Source organism: Zalophus californianus, chromosome 5 (genome assembly GCF_009762305.2).
Source record: "Zalophus californianus isolate mZalCal1 chromosome 5, mZalCal1.pri.v2, whole genome shotgun sequence".
NCBI classification, from domain to species: Eukaryota; Metazoa; Chordata; class Mammalia; order Carnivora; family Otariidae; genus Zalophus; species Zalophus californianus.
In genome coordinates this window covers 28,190,050-28,213,362 of record NC_045599.1, presented here as the reverse complement: position 1 = coordinate 28,213,362, position 23,313 = coordinate 28,190,050, and the positions used below count along the sequence as shown (strand labels likewise).

At 39.1% G+C, this 23,313-nt stretch overlaps 1 protein-coding gene across 1 annotated transcript; it reads right to left on the bottom strand.

Annotated features, from left to right (window-relative positions):
- Window positions 1–5,709: 5,709 nt before the first annotated feature.
- Window positions 5,710–16,344, bottom strand: C5H5orf24 (chromosome 5 C5orf24 homolog). The gene is made up of 2 exons (XM_027606032.2): window positions 16,044–16,344; window positions 5,710–10,182 (listed from the first exon to the last, which is right to left on the bottom strand). Exon 2 carries the CDS (start codon window positions 10,177–10,179, stop codon window positions 9,613–9,615), a length of 567 nt encoding a protein of 188 aa, XP_027461833.1. The 5' UTR covers window positions 10,180–10,182; window positions 16,044–16,344; the 3' UTR covers window positions 5,710–9,612.
- Window positions 16,345–23,313: the final 6,969 nt, after the last annotated feature.

Here is a 23,313-nt window from a genome sequence, read left to right as displayed (position 1 = left end):
TGGGTAATTATCAAAAGAAAATGATAACACTAATACAGAAAGATATATGCACCCCCGTGTTCACTGCAGCATTACTTATAAAAGTAAAAATATGGAAGTAACCCAAGTGTCCATCAGTGGATGAACAGATTAAGAAAATGTGGTGCATGTGTGTGCACACACACACACACACGGTACACACACACACAGAGGAATATTATTCATTCATAAAAAATCTTGCCATTTGTGGGTGCCTGGGTGGCTCAGTTGGTTAAGTGACTGCCTTCGGATCAGGTCATGATCCTCGAGTCTCCGGATCAAGTCCCGCGTCGGGCTCCCTGCTCAGCAGGGAGTCTGCTTCTTCCTTTGACCCTGTTCCCTCTCGTGCTCTCTATCTCTCATTCTCTCTCTCTCAAATAAATAAATAAAATCTTAAAAAAAAATCTTGCCATTTGTGACAAGATGGATGGACCTTGGGGGCGACATGAAACAAGTCAGACAGGGGAATAAAAATACCATATGATTTCACTTATATATGAAATCTAAAACAAAAAACAAAAACAAACCCACAGATACAGAGACGAGATTGTTGGTTGCCAGAGGCAGGCAGGAGGTGGGCAAAATGTGTGAAAAAGGCCACCTACAAAATAAATAAATCATAGGCATGTAATGTACAACATGACCACTATAGTTAATACTCTTGCATATTTGAAACTTGCTAAGAGAGATCTTAAAAGTTCTCACCACACGGGTCACCTGGGTGGCTCAGTTGGTGAAGCGTCTGCCTTCAACTCAGGTCATGATCCCAGAACCCTGGGATTAAGCCCCGTGTTGGGCTCCCTGCTCAGTGGGGAGTCTGCTTCTCCCTTTGCCGCTCCCCCTGCTTGTGCTCTGTCAGATAAATAAATAAAATCTTAAAAAAAAAAGTTTTCACCACAAGAAAAATCGTGCAACTATGTATGGTGACAGATGTTAACTAAACTTATTGTAGAGATCATTTTGCAATATATAAAAATAGTATATCATGTTGTGCACCTGAAACTAATATAATGTATGTCAATTATACCTCAATTCAAAAAAAGAAAAAAAGTAGTTCCTTTCTGCCTTGTACCCTCCATCAGCTATAAAACCAGTATTTACTTTCATCCACAAAGGGGTAGATCTTGGGCTATTCTAGAAAAAACAACCCTTTGATGTAGGCAGGGGCCATCTGAACCATCATACTCGGTTTGGATATGCTCCATCTAACCACCTCCCCCACCATGCACACACTCACACGTTCCCTAGTCTGGTTAATACTCTGTCACCACTCATTATTATTATTTTTTTTAAGATTTCAGTTTTAAGTAATCTCTACACCGAGCATGGGATTTGAACTTGCAAGCCCGAGATCAAGAGATGCATGATCCACTAACTAAGTCAACTGGGTGCCGCCCCCACTCATTATCTTTGATTTCTCTTTTCCCCTCAATACTGACACCAGGTTTTATTAACTACGTGTCTCAGATCACAATCTCCCCCCTCTCTCTTCCCCATTGTGCAACCCTAATCTTAGTATCTCACCCAAATGAGACTTTACCACGGTGCCTGCCTCTAATCTCTCCTCCTCCAAGCCAACCTAAACTACAAATGTAAGTCATTCTCTTACTTAAAACCTTCCAACGGGCTCACCATTGTCCTCAAAATTGAAACTCTAAATTGATTTTCTGGGTCCTTCTATATTTAGGTCCATTTCATCTCCCCTTCTCAATCCTTGTTCACCACTACCACTCACCCTACAATTATTCATTGTTAAAGAATATCATGCTCTCCAGGCTTTTGTGTGTTTTCTTCCTTCTGTCTCCAATACTCTCCCCTCTTCCACATTTCAATCCATCTCATCTTTCAGTGCTTAGCTTAAATATTTCATCTCGCATATTTTTATAGCCTCCTCCCCCATTTACTCCGGAAATAGAATTGATTATATTGTATAATTGTCTGTTTACTTGGCTGAACCTTTCATTAGACTACAGACCAGTCGTCTAGTGCACTCATAATAGTGTTTGGCCCAAAGACAGCACTCAAATCTTTAATGAATAACAGTTGTTCAAAAAAATATGACACCTAGTAATGATTTAAATTAGCTTCAAAAACATCAGTTTGGTTTCAGGTAATCTGTAGGATTTTGCTTCTTCATTCCACTTCCAAGTTTGGCCCACAACCCCTACCTACAGGGATGCGGTAAAGATTGCCACTAAAATCCATTCTCTCCTTCCATAACTGATCGTGGCTGCCCAAGAATGAACTAGACTTCCCAGTGCCTCTTGCAGTCATAGGCAATCATGTGACCAACCTTTAGTCAAAGAACTGTGAGAAGTGACACAACTTACTTAAAAGGGCCTGGACTTCCAAAGCCTCTTCCTTTAGCCAACTAAAATAAAAACGGAGTAATCTTGGAAACCATGTTTTGGACATGGCAAAACTCACTTGGAGACCAGGTCTTTGAAAGACTACACAAGACATTTATGTGGTGAGAAATAGGCTACCTTTATCAGAGCCATCGCATTTCGGGGCCTCTGTTACAACTATCATTACCATATGGGCGCCTGGCTGGCTCAGTCAGAAGAACATGCAACTCCTGATCTCGGGGTTGTGAGTTCAAGCCCCAGGATGGGTACAGAGCTTGCTTAAAAAAAATGTCTTTAAAAAAGTAAATAAAATAAAATCTTAAAAAAAAAAACAAAACCCTATCATTTCTGTAAACCCTGATACACAGGATACAGATAGGTAGATAAAATGGGAAACCTGAGATACTCAGAAATACATTAGCCTGATAAAGATTAAAATTTCCAGTATCAAAAACAGCATTATTACAAACCAAGGGTCATGTAAATATAGAAACTAGGATTTTCCAAAACTAATTAAAAATATTTTCCTTGATGAGATTGATAGGTTATTTGAGGCAAATTAACAAAATTAGCAAGTAAAATCAATACAAAAACGACAAGGGGAAAGAACTTGTGTCTGTTGTGAGGGCTAGCCCAAGGATAAAGGGACAGCTGATAGACATTATATCACATACCAACTTCTTAGCGGTCACTAAATAGTACCAGGCAGCTCAAAGACAAAATGGGCAGACTGTACACAAAAACATGCCTAGTTCATATGGCAATAAACACCTAACAAAAAGGACTAAAGATTTTAAGAATAATGAAAAAGATAAATTAGTAGGGCACCTGGGTGGCTCAGTTGGTTAAGTGACTGCCTTCAGCTCGGGTCATGATCCCAGGGACCTGGGATCGAGCCCCGCTTCAGGCTTCTTGCTCCCCAGGGATCCGGCTGCTCCCTCTCCTTCTGCCTGCCGCTCCCCCTGCTTGTGCTGTCAAATAAATAAAATCTTAAAAAAAGAAAGAAAAAGACAAATTCGAGAAAAAGAAAAGTCTAACTTTTTTGTCACTCTCCTTAAGAAGCTACTTCAGAGCCCCTAGGTTCTCAGAAGAGCTACTGGCATGAAGACAAAATGAATATATTAGTTTTCCAAAGCAACATTTATTTATCGCAGGCCAGTACAAAAATCCCTACTACTAGAGAGAGATTAGAGGCCGATCTGTTTAAAATACCATTTAAAAAATTTTCCAATGGTGAGTAGAAGATCGTGGTTAAGAGCCCCAGCTGACTACTTACTGGGTGTATAATTCTGGGTGAATTATTTAACTTCCATAGGATTCAAGTTTTCTTAACAGTAACAGGGGTGTTCCAATTCCTTTGACACCATTCAATAAAACTGCAGTGATTTAATGAAAGCATGTAAAGTGTTCATTATTTATGCCAAGTACTATACTAAAACCATTATCACTGTACCCTGTTATACTTCTACTCCAATGGGGGTTTTGTGCTTTGATTTTTAGAAAGGATTTAAGTTTGGCATTAATTTTGAAGCAACTAGAAGTTCCTTTAAGGGTGACTTTTTACAATGCTATCACCAAAAAGGCCACGTGTATTCTGCTTGCCAACAGTTTACCCCACTTCACCTCTGTCTTTTCACCTCTACTACTCTAATGCTCTTACAGAAATCAGGTATTAAAATTCCCATGTACTTAACGAGATACTTGTGACACACATCTTGAAACAGGACTGATTGGTATTAATGATGAAATCCTTATAAACTCAGAACAAAGAAATTTGGGTGCTAAGAAGGGAAAAGGTATGGTGGCAGCAGACCTACTTTCATTCTAGTAGGACATTCTTAGCAAAAGTGTAATATTCGATGCATTTGTTCCAAAATTCATGCTTCTATGTTGTTATAAAACTATGAAATGCCAATTGATTTACATCTTCCCAAAAGTTGTTTGTGATTCTCACACACCACTGGCGACTAATGGGGTCAAAACCACAAGTGTTAATTATATTCAAGGCATAAATTCTAGGTGGTAAATGGAGACTGCCTTCTCTTCAACCTACAAATCTTCAGTTGGCTGGCTTTTTTGACAACTGCCAGAGAATGAGAATTTTGGCAAGTATAACTACAATGGACAAATACATTTTTACTATAAAACCATTACAAAGACCTACAGAAAATGTGGTATAAACATTGTGACTAAGTAATCCTTCCGGCCACAGTGAATGATCCAGTACTATGATGGTGTAGATCTCTTCCCAGATTAGGAACAGTACACCTAATCAATGGCACCTTCTCATGTAGAAGTCCAAGTACTTCAACAATTTGAGGAAAAGCACACATAAAAATGCTTTTAAGTATAATTTGAAGAGCACCTGGGTGGCTCAGTCGTTAAGCATCTGCATTCAGCTCAGGTCATGATCCCAGGATCCTGAGATCGAGCCCCACATTGGGCTCCCTGCTCAGTGGGAAGCCTGCTTCTCCTTCTCCCACTCCCCCTACTTGTGTTCCCTCTCTCGCTGTATCAAAAAATAAATAAAAACCTAAAAAAAAAGTATAACTTGAAGAATATTTAAAACAATTCAAAAGCAAAAAAAGCCATCATTCATTCAGGTTTTGAAATTCAAATTTCATTTGTTTCCTACTCCAATTTATTCTTCTACATGAGGGGTCAGCAAACTTTCCCATAAAGGAATAATTAGTAAATAATTTATGTCTTGCTAGTCTTATGTCAAAACTTCTCAGCTCTGCCATTTTATTACAAAAGCAGCCATAGATGGGGGTGCCTAGGTGGCTCAGTCATTAAGCGTCTGCCTTCCGCTCAGGTCATGATCCCAGGGTCCTGGGATTGAGGCCCGCATTGGGCTCCGGGCTCAGCAGGAAGCCTGCTTCTCCCTCTCCCACTCCCCCTGCTTGTGTTCCCTCTCTCGCTGTGTCTCTCTGTCAAATAAATAAGTAAAATCTTTTTAAAAAGTTAGGATTTTATTTTTTTTAAATGTTTTTATTTATTTATTTATTCATGAGAGTCAGAGAGAGAGAGAGAGGCAGAGGGAGAAGCAGGCTCCCTGCCTAGCAGGGAGTTTGATGCGGGAACTCGATCCCAGGACCCTAGGATCATGACCTGAGCCGAAGGCAGACGCTTAACCATCTGAGCCACCCAGGCGCCCAAAAAGTTAGGATTTTAAATTACAGATATACAAATATTACTATTTTGAGAAAAACAAAAGTACAGAGGGGCAGATTTCAGAAAGCACAGGCAGGAAAATACGAGATCCAGTCATGATAAATATTTACCACTTACCATTCCTCTACTTCACAAATATTGTGCTAAGAAAATAAAGCAGTAAACATAGTTGGTTTTAAAGTAATGACTTTATTAATAAATATACATCCATATGATGATGTAGATACAAATCATGAACACTACTCCATTCCCATACACATAATTGCACACGAGTAGCTCAAGTTCATGGACATAAAAACATACACAGTATCTATTCAGACTTTTTACAGCAGAGGACAGCGTGCTTGTATTAGTTAATTGGTAATTATTTTCTCTGTAATTATCTGTGGAAAAAGGAAACTGTGAAACTTAAAGAATCAAAGTGGTCTGATTACTATAAATCACACACTTGATTTACTATAGCATTAAAATTTCCAAAAATTAAATACATTGTATGTGAGAGTACAGATTTACCTACTTTGGAGGAGGGGGAGGGAAAAGCAAAGGAAAGATTTAGATACATCCTAGAGTTTAATAGCGTATAGGGAAGCCATAATAAAAACAAAAATATAATAGCATCTAAATATTTTATGTCCAAGGAAAAAAATGTTTTTAACTGTTGTGAATTTTTATATCATAAAGGGATCACAAAATTTTACTGCATATAGAGACAATGACTGACAAGAGCAGCAGGTATCGCCAACATCCCCTGAATTATTTTTTTAAAGCTTCTTAGAATATAAAGGAGAAGGTTTTTTTTTTTTCTTTAGCTCATACACTGGTTTTTCTTACACTGGCTGGATCACCTTTAACCTAATAAATGGATCCAGATAATTGTTTTTTCCTCCTTAACTCAAAGAAACTCTATTACATCATGAAAATATACATGTAAATTCACACAAACATCAGTTTGGAATGAAGATTACTTTCATTACTTTAACAGATGTCTTCTTTAAAAAGTAAATAAAAAATATAAAGAATATTTTAGTCTAATTGAACACTGATTTTAAAAATGTCCCCAAATATTAAAAATTAATCAGATACTTATTTTCTTCCAATACATTATGCCAGTATTTTTTTAATATCCAGTGCAAAACTCCAAAGATAGTATCAAAATCATCCCATACTAAAGATTAGTTATGCAAGGTTATATCTGTCAAAAAATGAAAATTTCATCTGTATTAGCTGCTTATTTGTTAATATAATAAATAAGGCATGTTAAAATAGTTGTCAAAGAAAAAAAGTAAAGCAAACTTACTTGAAAGCAGATCATTTTCTGACCAACAGTTTTAATATAGAATAGTGAAACCTATTTTATGAAGAACAGAATTATACAATATAAAATTAGCAATTTACCTTTCAAGGAACAATCACACAGTTGGAGGAAAAGGCCAGTTTTCCCCAACTGATTATATTAAGTATAGGCAATTGTTTAACATGCTATTTCAGTGTTTATCATGACAAGAGACAGTGTTACAAAAGATGCACAATGTAGTCTTTATAGAGAAGTAAAAATATTTTATATTTTAAGACTTCATGTTATCACTTAGATGTCTTTCTCTTCAGCATGGCACCAATAAACTTCACAAGGAGAAAAGGAAGTGGAATCAGGAGATGCTCACCACCATACAGATCTAATTACTCCAGGTAAATGCTTACATGAACAGAAAATTCAGCTTTCTAAACAATGTTAACCATTCACAACTGTAGCCATTCGCCTCCTGATATTAATAAACACTGTTATGAACAGAATTCCTTTAGCTGATTTCACCATTTCATTAACATGTATACAAAATTCATTATACAATAATACACCTGCTTTATCTTCTGACACACAGCACAGCACCACTGAGTAGATGTGCTGGAGGATGGGAAAGAGGCAGGGCAATGAATGAATGAAGCAATGGCAAGAGAGAAAGGGAAGGGTATGTACAACAAAATCAGGAATGAAAATAAACCTAAAGGATATTGTCAAATGGACACAGTATAAAACAAGAGGCAACCAAATCCTTAACGGTGATATACATTACCCTACGGTAGAACATTTAATTAAAGTTATTTTCAGGAACTCAAAAGAGGATTTTTAAGTAGCCAACTGCTGAACATCACCTTGAGAAACAGCTAAATGACAGATACATATCAAAACTGGATAAACATATGAATAAAGATGTAAGCATTTGTGTGTCAGAAGTTACACTGTTCTGAGTAAATTATTCAAAGTTTTATATTTTAAGCTTCTGCAAGGAGAAACTCTTGTAACAATTTAGCTGCCAGAATGTTACAACTTATTATATAGTCATCCAATATTGTTCTCTATGGTTTGTGCAAAGCTAAAATTGTTGAGGTCACTCACTGTCTTAGATGCCAGTGCACACAGTCCCCACATACAATGCAACACCTCCTACTATATAAAGAGCAGCATAAGTCCAGCTCATTGTGTCAGGCATCACTGGAATGCCTGAAGGCTTGCTGCTTTTTTCCTGATGAAAAGGTACAAAACATGACATCCATTTGCAATAACGAGAGTTTGCATTAACTGAGAGCAAGCCCAAATAACACAATGTGCACCCTTTTAAAATTCTAATTATTTTAAAAGTTTTTGGGTCCTGCAAATCTACACTATAATCTCAAAGGCATTTAAAATTCCACAATTTGAGTGGAATTTTTTTTCAAATCCAAAGTTTGTAAAGTTTATTTTATTGAGAACTCAGAATAAATAAAATGCATATTAACGAAGACTATTACTTTCAGAAAGGGGAGAAGAGTGATTTCTCTCTGTCCCTACCATACACATCTACCCAATACTTTTTCTTTTCTATCTTGCTTCTAAAGCAAACATTGTTGGAAAAAATTTTCTTTTGGATGAAGTGGTCTCACTGGAGCCAACAATTAGATTTTTAATTAAACTAATCAACATATTTTTACATGATTCATGCATAGATGGATTCCAATATATTTCTTAATATTTGGGTTCTGACAGTCAGACAATTGCATTTTGTTTATACCAGTTTTAGACTCTACCATTCAATTTGTGTCCTTTGGTAGATATAAACCTGAAACCACAGTAAGTGCTAATGCAATGGGACAATTTCTCAGGAAAAAAACTAATAAAATTTTGAATGAATGAACATTAATAAATGTTTTAAGTATAATGCTTTAAAACTAAACAAATGAAAGGCAAAATGTAGTGACTACAGCTACATGCAGACCTTAAGAATGTTTTTCTATTATATTAAGTATGCTATTCTCAGAATGCATATTTCACCAGAAATGTAATGTGTTTTCATTAAAAAGTTTAATTTTTGTGTAAATATGAATTGTTTGTAGTGTTTGGTATATATGCTCTTAGGCAATTAAAAAATACACAACGTATCATTGTTGAAAGGCAAACACTAAAGAATTCTTTTAGGAATGATGGTTAAATCAATTAATACCATGTAAATCAATAAAATAAAATAAATAAGCTTCTGCTGCTTTATTAAACCTAGAACATTAAAAGATTTTTAACATCTGAAGTCTGTGTAAATGCCAAAGCATACAAATATCTGTGTCCTGTCTCATGAAAATAAATGTTACAAAACTCACAGCCATTACCTCAAGTAATCCTGAATCATTAGTTTGCTTTGTTCCATCAGTTAAAAATACCTTGGATACTATCTTTATTATATTGTAGGCTTACTTCACAAACTAACAGGTATAATGGTTTCAGTTGTTTAGCACATAAAGCATCTATTTAAAATGGCCCAAAAGGAGTAATGAAATATGAGACACAACCAGAACTCTAAAGGAAAAGCAAAAATGATTTAGTTAGGTATTACACTTGAACCTATATACAAATACAATGCCACTGCTCATGCCCTGAGTGCATCTGTCAGCATATGGCAGTTTCTAAGCAAAGGCAGGAAAACAAATCAAACGGGAAAACAAATTTGGAAAGCCCAGGCCATAATACCATGTATGTCGAAATAAAACCAGAAGCTTTGGGATTATTCACAATATTCCTTCTAAACCTGGCTCTCCTTTCCTGCCTCACTCACTCATTGGGTGGCTTGACTTCACTGCTGGTTTCCTCTACCCCATGAACTGCCCTGCCATGCATCATAGGGTAAGGAAAGGCAGCGGTGCCACAGCCATAACCAAGATCGGCAAGCCGGGATAGAGCTTTAATGCTACCTGGAGGTCTCCCTGGGCTGACTTTGTATCCTGCAGCTTTGGTTGTACCCAAAGGTCTGCCTGGACTTGTCTTAAATCCAGCTGCTTTGGTGGTTCCCAAGGGTCGGCCTGTGCTGGTACGGTATCCTGCGGATTTGGTGGTTCCTGAAGGTCGGCCACGTTTACCGGATCGGTTGAGATTTTTCTTTTTCTTTAGTTCATCTTTTATCTCTAGACTTCTGCCACTTGTAGTCTGCAAGTGTGTTTCATTTAATGGGTCTTGCCTCTGACAAGCCATTGGTTTGTGGCTGACTGTGTGGCTATATTTGCTTTGCTGGGAGGAATATATGTCAAACTGATCAGCAGCTCTCATGGCATCTTCATTGAGGCAGGAAGGCTTGCCAGGCCCACAGAAAGCCGGATTACTGCTGGCAACAGGATGCATCATTTTCTACCAAAAATAAATGACAAATATGCATAAATACACATATACAAATATACACCTGTATGACAGTATTCAGTGGGAAAATAGTCTGTCTTCCAAAAACTATGTAGGCTACCTAAAATTAGGCTGACAGGCAGGACTCCAGACCACTTATAAACAAACACACATCAGCGGATTCAAAGATACTTGTTTTCCTCAACTTAACCAAGGGTATGGACATAAGTCACACAAGATAACTATAATACTGCATTAGTAGCCATAATGTTCTCTGCTTAGGAAAAGGAAAGGTGGATAATTAGAGAATAAATCTATTACATTTTTGTAAAAAAGATTTTATTTATTTATTTGACAGAGAGAGACACAGCGAGAGAGGGAACACAAGCAGTGGGAGTGGGAGAGGGAGAAGCAGGCTCCCCGCCGAGCAGGAAGCCCGATGTGGGGCTCGATCCCAGGACCCTGAGATCATGACCTGAGCCAAAGGCAGACGCTTAACGACTGAGCCACCCAGGCACCCCTAAATCTGTTACATTTTATAGGTTCTTTTCTTCTAGATTATAAAACCCAGAAGGATAACAACAAACACAAGAACTCTATTAACATTATTCTTTTTTTTTTTTTTTTCCATTTGCCTAACATTCTTAGAATGTCTTCTTTTGGCCTTTTATTTCTCACATATACACGTCTGATCTGGCCATAGTTGCCACAAGGGGGACACTTCCTCCTTATTATAACTTATTATTGACATAGAATCCTCACTGTTGGGGCACCTGGGTGGCTCCCTCAGTTAAGCATCTGACTTAGTTTCGGCTCAGGACATGATCTCAAGGGTCATGAGATAGAGCCCTGCTTCAAGCACCGCACTCAGCAGGGAGTCCGCTTCAAGATTCTTTCCCTCTGCCCCTTCCCCCACTCGCGCATGCGCTCTCGATCTCGCTGGCTTGCTAAAATAAACAAATCTTTTAAAAAAAGGGGAGGGGGCGCCTGGGTGGCTCAGTTGGTTAAGCCACTGCCTTTGGCTCAGGTCATGATCCTGGAGTCCCAGGATCGAGTCCCACATCGGGCTCCCTGCTCAGCAGGGAGTCTGCTTCTCTCTCTGACCCTTTCCCCTCTCATGCTCTCTCTCAAATAAATAAATAAAATCTTTAAAAAATAAAAAAATAAAAAAATAAAAATAAAGGGGAAAAAAAGGATCTTCAGTGTATGCTACACTTTACAAAACACGGAATGTGCCAAGCTAAGAACACAATCTCTCAAGGTACTGACCCCCTTTAAATTAACTAATCCATAAAAAAACCCCAAAACAAAAACTTTTAATCCAAACTATCCAAACAGGAGGAAGTACTCATAAAAGGTGAACAAAGGTTTCCAGTAGCTAAAATGAATCAACACTTATACAATTGAGAATTACACTACAAAAATATGGGTAACAATCATAATAAAATATTTCTATTTTGAAGGTATGATTATCAAGACAAAAAGCTGAATGTGCAATTTCTTCCTGATCATAAATATGTGTGGATCTTCTTCCCTTAAAAGAGCCCTGTGACCGACTAACAAAGAGTCCAGTCTCTGTTCTGTGAAAACATCGCCGTGATTTTTTTTTCTTTATAAAGTATATATTACAACCACTACCATAACAGATCAGCACTGAACAGCCATATCATTTAGACACACAGAAAATGAGTTTATTTTTTTTTAAAGATTTTATTTATTTATTAGAGAGAGAGAGTGAGAGACAGCATGAGCTGGAGGAAAGGCAGAAGGAGGAGGGAGAGGTAGACTCCCGGCTGAGCAGGGAGCCCAATGCTGGGTTCGATCCCAGGACCCCGGGATCAATGCCTGAGCCAAAGGAGATGTTTAACTGACTGAGCTCCCCAGGTGCGCCAGAAAATGAGTGTAGTGAAACTAAAGTATTATATTCCAATAAGGTTAGAAAAATAAAGATATGAGTTCCAATTCAGATTTAGAAAAAGAGTCACAGGTGTATAGTAGTATCTAGCCCCTAAGCTGTTAATGTTTGCCTACACACACCATACATGTAAAATTGCACCAAAACCTCAGTTATAAAGGCAAAAGGAAATGGGAATCAAGTCACAGAACTGAATTTGTCAAATTACTAAATATTTCCTAAAAATCAACAGATACAGAGCTATTCGCCAGCTGGCTTAAAGTCTTAACTATAAAGGAAGAATATCTACAATGAGAAGCTACTTGTTTATGGCAGAAGCCTACAGACTTGAGAACATAGAACAATTTAAATGAGTTAACACAAATATTAAAAGGAGTAATTCTTTGCTCACTCCCCAAGGATATAATAAGAAATGTTATTAATTATCACTTCACCAGCTCAAATTCTAATTTCAGCTCAGAAATAACGACAGATCAAGATGTGTTCCAAATGTAGTAATATTAGCTGAAAGTTAAAACATTTTCTATGTGCCAGGTAATAAGCTTGGCACTTTGCACATTATCTGATTTAATCCACACAACTCTATGAGGAACATACTATTATTAGCCTTATTTTACAGAAAGGAGGGATTTTTAGCAATTTGCAAGGTCACACATTAGGAAATGGTAAAGCCAAATAGGAATTCAGGTAATCTGACATCAGAACCAACAATTTCAGCATAATACACAACTACATCAGGGTTTCTCAAGAGTAGCACTGTCATTTGAATCAGATAATTCTTGGGCAGGGGGTGTCCTGTGTATTTTAAGATGCTTAGGAGCATTCCTAACCTCTACCCACTAGATGTCAGTAACTACACTCTCTTCTCCCTCCCAATTTGACAACCTAAAGTTTCCCCATACATTGCCAAATATTCCCTGGCGGGGGGCGTGGGGGGCGTGGGGGGGGCAAAACTCACCCCCTACCATGAGAATGACCCAGCTATACTAAAATGAAAACATAAGACCCACTTTAAAATATTCCTGTTTTTTATTCACCTCTTTTGCTCATACCTCTCCAAATATCCACAAAATCTTTCTGTTGATAATATCTACAAAGTCAAACAGATTTGTTTTCCAAATTGAAGAAAAGCTAACATTGGACTCTGTGAAGGGACTAACCACTTCCTTTCCCCTTCAAGTTATAAACTAATTGAGACATATAAACAGGAATTAGGAATCAAAATACTAGTTTATTGCCAATAAAGTTAGACTAGAGACCCCATGCAAAAACAAAGAGAAACACAGACCTCTGAGAAGATTTTAAGAGAAAAAGTTACCCCCTTTTCAATTTTATCAGTCAGAAATCACCCTGCTGCAAGGAAAGCTCTAGTAAAACGAGGTAGAAAGGTACAAGTTCCCTTCCACAACCAGCAATGACAGTAAAGGAAGAAAATGTTTCTTCCTACAGTCTATTTCAGTGCTTTACATTTCAGGCCTTTTAAGTTCCTATCATTAATTTATCAAAACCTTTCCTCTGGACTTTACTTCCCTTAACTTTACTTCCTCTTAATTTAACAGAGCATTCCCATATATTAGCACTCAGGATACAGAGCCAGCTTACATTACGTTAGGCTCTTAAAGGCAAGGTGGCCAGTATCTTCTACTCGGATACAAACAAACATTGAAAAAAAAAATACACTATTTAAAAAGTAGACCTGTAATTAAAAAAGAAAGAAAGAAAGGCACTTTTCACCAATTCCTTTAATCTTCTCCAGGAATTTAGGCATTTGGTTTGTATTATGTTAATTTACTTCTGACACGGCTCACATTTATTGAGAGCCAAGCCCAAGCAAAACACTATTGTAAGCACTAGGACACAAAACAGGAGTAAAGTTGTTTATTCCAATGGACAAACAATGAGACACTGACCTGAAGAACATTTCTAAGCTCAAGTCTTCTATATGTTTTATGTTTTCCTTCCCTGCTGTCAAAAAATCAGCACAGTATTCTACTTACTCAATAACTGATTAAGAAGCTAGAAAAGAGGGGCACCAGGGTGGCTCTGTTAAGTGATTTCGAAAGGGTCATGATCTTAGGGTCATGAGATAGAGCCCCGCGTGGGGCTTCAAGTTGGGTGTGAAGCCTGCTTAAGATTCTCTCTCCCTCTGCCCCTCCCCACTCTACTCACCCACAGCCTGAGCTCTCTTTAAAAAAAAAAAAAAAAGTTGGAAAAGAAATTAATCTACTATGACAGTTACTGATGTAGTTAACTAAAAAGGAAAGAGCTAAAACCCATCCTTTCTACTTTGGGATTTCAACCTCAAGATGGGAATCAACAGCATTAGATCCTTTTGTGTATCATCATCTACATACACACACACACACACACACACACACGATATATATGTTTGTAAGCAGTATTTATATATACAAGCATTAACTAATCCTACACTTAATAATGTCTCCTACTTCAGGGCTTGGCAGCATACTGTTCTTTCTTGTTAAGACTCTTCCCATAATATAGTACAGAGTTCAGTGAAAGTATGCAGGTCACATTTCTTAAAGAGAGTCAGAATGAATACATTTCTATAAAGTTTGGACTGAATGAAAGCCAAGGGTTACATAACACAATGTGTAGTCTATCAGAGGTTAATTACCTTTAAAAATGGTTCACTGAATATACGGGAGACAACTAGGAGCTTCTATATATTTTAACTATGACTAAATTAGAATTTTTAAAGCACACACTGGGGCGCCTGGGAAGCTCAGTCGGTTGAGAAACTGACTGTTGATTTCCGCTTGGGTCGTGGGATTGAGCCCCCGCGTCCGGCTCCAAACTCAGCGGGGAGTCCGCTTGGGATTCTCTCCCTCTGCCCCTCCCCCCGCCCCCTAAAATAAATAAATTAATCCTAAGGAAAAAAAAAAAAGGCACACACTAAAACTTGCTATCCTTGAAGCTGTTTTACTGTATTTAAACACGAAAACCCCTGGGTGAGCCGTTCTTTATGAAATAATTCTTTTCCCTTTTCTTGAATGTGGTACTCATTACTGCCAACATAAAGAACTATAACTATTTTTAGTAACTTCACAAAGCATTCCTGAAGCTTTCTAAACATGGAGAATATCTTTCTTTCAAGAAATCCCAAGTTCTGCTCTCCTCCGAAGATCAAACATCACCTAATTCTCAGATATTTATTTCAGGTCATCTGGGTTGCAACGATTATACAGAATCATGTTTTTATAATTCTAAATGAAAGTCTATTTGTGACCCACATCACTCAGAAAGTGTATTCAGCGAGGGCCAAAACAAATGCCAAAAGCCATGCATCCTGTCCCACCACGGAAAGTTTTGATACCAAGACAGATCATAAATAACGGCCTTCTTTGTCTTCTTTCTACCCCTTAATTGTGCCCCACGGCGCAGTTTCCCCCGTGCCAGAATCCTTATTTGACAAGAGGCGTTTGGAAATGTATTACCTGTTGTAACCGAAAGCGATTATTAATGCATTAACAATAACAACTTTACAGAAGATACACGCCCACACCAGAGAAAGAGTCGTAATACCCTCCCACAACCAAAATTCAGAGCCCGCTATCCGTGCACTTGGGAGTTCTGCTAGCTGCAGAAGTCCACGGACCACTCCATCTAGACGTCCATCTCGAAGCCGGCAGGCTTTAATTTAACGGGGGACAGGGAGGACTGCTAATTTTGACCTTTCAAAGAAAAGAAAGGGTGACCCCTCCCCCCCCGCCGCAGGAGGCATTTCCCCCCAATAATGGCTCCACGCCGAGGGACGAGCAGGCTACGTCCGGGGCCCCTCCTCTCGCTGCGGGCTGGGCCAGAGCCCCTCCTCAGACGTGGGTCGGAGACCTCTTCGCACCGGCAGGCTGGGCCCCCTTTCTCGCCTTCTCCACGAGCTCCCGCCGCCCCGACTCTGCTCGGAGCCACACTGACAAACCCCCGCGCGCCCACCTACCTCAAGCCGCTGGTAGCCCGGCCCCTCAGCGCGCCCAGGGGTTGCCCATCAGCTGGGAACCTCACGCCGGCGCCGCTCCCTTCCCAGCCCGTCGCCTCGGCACTGAGCGAAGAGCCCAAGTCAGAGGGGCAGGCAGCGAGGGCGGTGGCGGCAAAGCGGACGCTGGCTCTCAGCTCTCGCCGCGGCCACCGCTCAGGGTCCTACCCCAAACGCAAGAGGAAGAGGCCGCCACAGCCCAGTATTGCGAGGGGAGGCGTGCGCGAGCTCGCAAGGATCGCGCACGCACACGCACGCGCACATCGCGAGACCCAATCTCCCGCCGACGACCAGCACGCAAGCCTGGGCAGGGTCGCCGGCGGAGCCAGGCTGCGCTTGCGCGCGGTGGGGACGGGCAGGGGGCGGGGCTTAGGCCCGTGCCGCTCAGGCTGTGGTGCAGACTGTGCGCTGCGGATGGGCAGAGACCGTCCGGAAGGGGAGTAACTTCCTTATGGGATTGATTTTCACCCCGGTTCTGTGATGTTGGAACTCCTACTTGACCCCATTTCTCAGATTACAGGACTAATGTGATGGAGTCAGGATGAATCCACCTATCTGGTTCCAGAAAGTGTGCCTTTAATCGCTGTTGGTAAAGATTAATGCCTAATTGTGTCAGATGCTTTCCAAAGCACGTTGAAAGGACTCAGCTTCTGTCCTTTACTGGTTATGGATAGGTAGGTTGAGACCTCCACCTGCTAACACAATGGGGAATATTCAAATAATATAAGGCGTTTGGACCCTCAAGCCTAGAATCATAATGAAGAACCGCATTTTGTGGGACATGCTATAATTTTTAAAAAAGATTTTATACCCCTGGGTGGCTCAGTCGTTAAGCGTCTGCCTTTGGCTCAGGTCGTGATCCCAGGGTCCTGGGATCGAGCCCCGCATCGGGCTCCCTGCTCTGTGGGAAGCCTGCTTCTCCCTCTCCCATTCCCTCTGCTTGTGTTCCGTCTCTCTCCCTGTGTCTCCTTCAAATAAATAAATAAAATCTTTAAAAAAAATATTTTATACTCATGACCTCAGAACTGCCATATTCTTCATTACACCATAACAAGAAGGGATGGGACTAGTCGTAGTTTGCTTACAAAATCCCCTTTATGTAGTTATTGTAAAATTTCCAGCGTATGTCACCACATACAAGCCACTTAGCAGAAGGTACTGGTTTCCCCAGTTCTTCCCGCTGTGAATTTGAATATGCGAGAAAGGACAAGATCCAGAATTAAGAAGGTTGCTTAGAAGACCCTTTATTAGGTAGTGCTAAGAGGGTAGGGGCGGTGTTTCTCCTTTTTGCCTAGCAGTGAAGACTGTGTGAGGAGGTAATTCTTAGCACTGAGTTCTGCTTTGAGCACAGCATTTGTCCAGGCACTGCTGCCAGTGGGAAAGACAGGAGCAACAGGAAAACCAAATAGAGTACATGAAACAAGGTAGCCCATTCATTTTCTGGCAAGCGTAGTTCCCTAACAAGATTCTAAATATTGACTCATTACTTCTTTAAAATACCACAAAACAGTACTGATTACACCAGTACTGTTCATGAAAGGAAAATACCAATGTAGAAGACAGCTAAAATATGTACACAGACTTGACGACATATTAAGTAGCCTTCCAAAAAATATTAAACAGGTTTTCTCCACACAAGTCCTCTTTTTTATTCTTGAAGTGGAATTTGAAAATGCACTGTAGCACTCCCAGATCATGACTATCCCAGATCCATAACTCCGTATTTTTTCTGAAATGGCATTTGTACATAAAACCACTTAAGAAACACAAACTTTTGTCTTAATAAGGTCCGATGATTTGCAGGCCTAATGGAGAGGTAGCCAGAATAACACATGGAGTCAGACATTCCTGGGTTTGAATGCCTCTCTGCCATTTGTCTCCTATGGTACCTTGGGCAAGTCACTGTTCTTTCCATAAGTTTCCATATGTGTGAAATGAAGACACTGTCTTCCTTGCAGGGATAAGAAATTAAATGAGCTAATGGGTAAAGATAGCGGTGGATTTAAATCTAGGTCTACCACTTACTAGTTATATGACTGTGGACAAGCAACTAGTCAATTCAACATATATTTACTGAATGCAAAGTCCTGGGGATACAGGACTAACATGGTCCCTGACCTCAGGGAGTTTAGATTCTGGTGAGGTAGACAAAAACTCAAGTTGATAACCAGAATACAGTGTTAAATGCAGTAATCTGTTTTCTGAGAATCATCTCAGGTTGGCCTTAACGAGGTGCTATAGTACACACAGATAAAACGTATAACTAGTCCTGATGTAGAGGCTTTTTCAAGAGCAGAGCCATTTATCATCACTTCATGTGCAACAAGAGCACACTTTTAAATGTCACACTCTGACTTATCAACCAAAGTTTCTTCTATAGAGTATAGACCCTTGAAATACAATTTGGACCCGATCCAACATTCTTCATTCCTTCTCCAACAGCTTCAGCCTGGCTCTGGGCAGGCCAGATCAGACAGAGGACCAGCTAATAAGATTTCTGAATGATAAATGGTGGTTGTACACATGCAAAGGAAGGCCATAAAAGGAATATTTGTCTAGAGCCAGGAGCTGGCTGTCTCTAGAGACCTTGAACTGTGGCAACAAGTGTTCCTAAATACTTTCACTTGAACTGAAAGATACACAAAGAAAAAATGAATCTCACTTTCTAGATTTTAGTTTATCAGTAGCCATGGACTGTTCTCGCTAGGTATACAGCTTATAGCAGTACTGAAAATAATAGCAATACGGAAAGAGCATGAGAAAACCCACACCTGTTGTAATGATAATAGTACTGATACTTATTGGATGCTTACCATATGCCAGGCACTATCTTTATATGCTTTAAATGTTCATTTCACCTCATCCTCACAACAACCCCGAAGATAGGTATTATCACATCTATTTACATATGAAAAAGCAAATGTTTTAAAGCATTTAAGCAACCTGCCTAAGGTTGTTCAGGTACCCCCAATATAGTAAATTTATTTATACTTATGTACATGAACTGTTTTACCAATATTGTAATACTGTATTTAAACACGTCATGAAACAACATATTATAAAAGCTATAAAAAAAAATTAAAGGATGGGGCGCCTGGGTGGCTCAGTCAGATAGGCATCTGGCTCTTGATCTCGGGGTCTTGAGATCAGCTCTGTGCTCAGTGGGGAGTCTGCTCGAGGATTCTCCCCCTCTCTCTTTGCCCCTCCCCCAGCTCACACATACTGTAAAATAAATTTAAAAAACCACAAAACTTAAAGGATGAAATTTAAAAAGTAACACAAACAGCTCTAGTATTTTCTTCCTGCTTTCCAAATGGCCTACTATATATGTGCCCCACTTTGAAGACCACTACGTTAGATCACAGGCAGTCAAAGTCCAAGAGCAAAAGAAAGTGAAGATTATCAGTAGTGTTCAAACTTGAAGTGTATCACAGAATCATTACCACCCCAGACACACTTAAATAGCACCACTAGAGCCCTAAAAATTTAGAGGAACTTGTGTTCTCCTTGGAACTCCCAGGCATTCACCCCCCTGCTCTTTCCATCAAGCTTTCCAGATCGGTGACTTGGGCCCTGGGCTGGCTTGGGAGATAAAAAGGACTCTTTTTGCAAAAGTCAACAATACAGTTCTGGGGGTCTCAGCTTTCAGAAGACTTCCATAGGCAAAAGCACAGAAAGAAAATAATGCCTTCAAGGATCCTTGAACTGCAGGATCCAGGCACCTGAGAGAGAGCCTACTAAGAATTCAGAAATAAAGGCCACAGACACGTTAAATCCTAGGCCCTAAGAAGTGCCTGGAGTTGATAAGCTGCTAGAAATCCATCTACTACCAAGTGCCAAGTTAAAATGATATGCTTCTGGGCGCCCGTGTGGCTCAGTCGTTAGGTCTCTGCCTTCGGGTCATGATCTCAGGGTCCTGGGATCAAGCCCCGCCTTGGGCTCCCTGCTCGGCGGGAAGCCTGCTTCTCCCTCTCCCACTCCCCCTGCTTGTGTTCCCTCTCTTGCTGTTTCTGTCAAATAAATAAATAAAATCTTAAAAAATAAATAAAATGATATGCTTCTTCTGTGGACAAAAAGCCCATTTTCATACTGAATCCTCACATATTCTTTATTCCATAATAGGTTAAACTGTGAAAAGGGTCTAATACTCAAAACATGAGCTATCAGGTATTTTCATATATCAAAAATGATTAGGAATTTTTTCATTCAGAAACTCTAGCTTTTACAGTAATCCTAATAGTATCTGAAAGGGTAACTCTGAGCTCCAGATTTCCAAAGGGTTGTTAAAACTTCTTTTATTTCTGGGGGTGCCTGGGTGGCTCATTCATTAAGCGTCTGCCTTCGGCTCAGGTCATGATCCCAGGGTCCTGGGATCGAGCCCCACATCGGGCTCCTTGCTCGGCGGGAAGCCTGCTTCTCCCTCTCCCACTCTCCCTGCTTGTGTTCCTTCTCTCACTGTGTCTCTCTCTGTCAAATAAATAAATAAAATCTTTAAAAAAATAAAAACTTTTTATTTCATACTTGTTTTTCCTCCCCAACATTAATGCAAAGTTAGAATTTCTTTTGAAAGACTAGAGCTTCAAAATCATGAACTTCTATAAGCTAAAGCCATATTTGGAAAAGAATTAAGTCAAGAAAAATAATCAAAAGTAAATTCCTCGGGGCGCCTGGCTGTCTCAGTCCGTGGAGCATACAACTCTTGATCTCGTGGTTGTGAATTTGAGCCCCACACTGGGTGAAGAGATTATTTAAAAATAAAAACTTCAAAAATATAAATTCCTCTCCAGTCATGTGATTTGATAGTATGTACTTAAAAATACACAAATACCAGCTAAGCAAGAAGGCACTGTAAAGGTGAGATCACTGATATGGTGGGGATTTCATTTGCAAAGAAAATGTTTGTTTACAATTTTTCTTCACATTTCTACTTGGATTCCTGCCTGAGGAAAATTATAAGTTGATAGAGAAGGGAAAAAAAAAAAGACCTTCAAATACCTGCAACTGAAAACACCAGGGGATCTTTAACTAGGGAGGGAAATGTAGCCATCTTTAGCTCTGGAGAACTTGCCTAACATTAAGCAGTAAGATGTTGATTATATTCCCAAGCCAAAGAGCCCATTGAAGTGAGATTTTTATTAGGTTTTCTGATGATTATATCACCTAAACTGAATAAAAAGATAAGACGTCCCTCCACACATATTCATTCACTCTGTCTTTATATTTACACACCCATCTTAACTTCAGCTTTTCATGCCAGAAGCAGAAGGCACAAAAAAATGCCAGCAGATTCCAATTCTTAGTACCAAACTGTGAAGAACTAGTAGCTCCAGACTCAAATCCAAGAGGAAGCATCTGATCTCAAGGATCACACTGGGCTAGCTATTTAGAACTCCTGCCTGCTCTAAGAGCTGAGCATCCATCATCAATAAAACACAAAACCAGAACATTTTAATAAACTAAGTTACAACTTCGGAGGTTTTGCTTTCTAGCTTGTGATCCTTACAGTGCTGATATGCTATTTAGAAACAGATCCCACAGCTGGCTTTATAGGATTTATAAATCCCAGGTACTCAAGAGCTGGTTCTGCTCAAACAAACAACTTCACATGTTGGGGCTACCCGGCTCACAGGAAGGACTGCAGTCTCAGGTGCACTGTGACTCCCAGCTGACCACCATCTGTACACCAATGAGGCTGAGAAGACATGAAACATATCAAATAATAAAGTGTCCACAATGACTTGGAAAGAACTTAGCCATCACTGTTAAAGTCTATACTTCCATTTTGTAAAACGAGTGCACTGTAGCAAAATGCCAACTGGCACATGAACTATTATTTCACCTATCGCCTACCTGTCTTATGCCAAATACAAACACAACCTAAGACTAAGAGGCTTCTTCAGGAAGATATTTTTGGATAGAACCATATATTCTGGGTAGTAGGGTTGCTAGAATTTTTAATAAAGATACAGAGAGTACAAAACTTCTCTCACATGCCTACCAATGTAAACAAAATTAGAGCAACAGCATAAAACATTTCAGCAGAGATAATTTTAGGAAAGTGTAGGTTGAATTAACTTTATTTTATAAGGAATTTAGAAAACATGAGCAAATATTAATATTGCATTAAAAAACAATTTAGTCTATACATCATTCTGATTTTAAAAATCAAAGAGTCAGTGTGATACTAAAAAATGTTGTAACAGAGAAATGTGTTTCACTTTACGACAAAATACTATCAGTGGTTTATTACATCTAGATATACAAACATAAAGGTAGTAATGCTAAAATGATGTAAAACTCTGAATCTCAAAGTGATCCAGGAGGCTGAAGGGAGCACCAATTGTCACCAATGTGAGACTGCCATATATTCTATCAAAAGAAACAAACTATCACTAGGTAATAAAAATAAGCAAATAAATAAAAGGAAAAGAAAAGGAGCCCAAGATGCCTGCATTTTAGAGTAAATGGTTTATTTGGTTTTCCTGTTACACGTGTCTTGTCTGTTTTCTTCTTCCAAGAAAGAAGGTAGATATGGAAGGGATCCAAGAATATTTCCCAGTTATATCCATCTTAGTTTTTCAGTAAGAATAACTATATTGAAGAAATGATACTTCTTGTCATTTTAACCACTTAATGTCCTATTAATATGATTTGAGTATGCTTTATTTTCTTCTTTTTAAAAAACTCTTAAGTCAAGAATATTCAGAAACTTCTATGTCTCTTAATTTAAGAAATATATCTATTTAATTCCTGGAAATTTTCTTTTTTCAAGAAGTGGCAACAATACAAAGCTCTAATACACCAGGAGTCTTGAAAAGAATATTGGGTGATCCAATCATAACAATTTAAATTAGAATATTCAGGGAATATATCTGAAGGGTCAAAAATGTAATTTATGACTCCTCGTGAGCTAAATTTCACTGAGAGATGCTTAAATCTAAGTCTACAACACAGGTACCATTATGCTTGAAATTTTAAGAAAGAAAATTCAAAACCTACTCAATAATCCTGGAGAAAATATGGATTAAAATTAGTAGTCTGTTTTTATGTACACATGTATAAACAAACACTTCCAGGGGAAAAAGGAAACATTAATATTTACAGGCTACAAATCACATTCTTTTAAGGAAGAGTAAAAAAGATTCAGTATCTAGACACAGAGCTAGAGGTTGGGAGGGGAACCCAAAAGGAGTAAATACTAAAACTCTTTGCAGTGTAAAGAAATGCAAAAAAC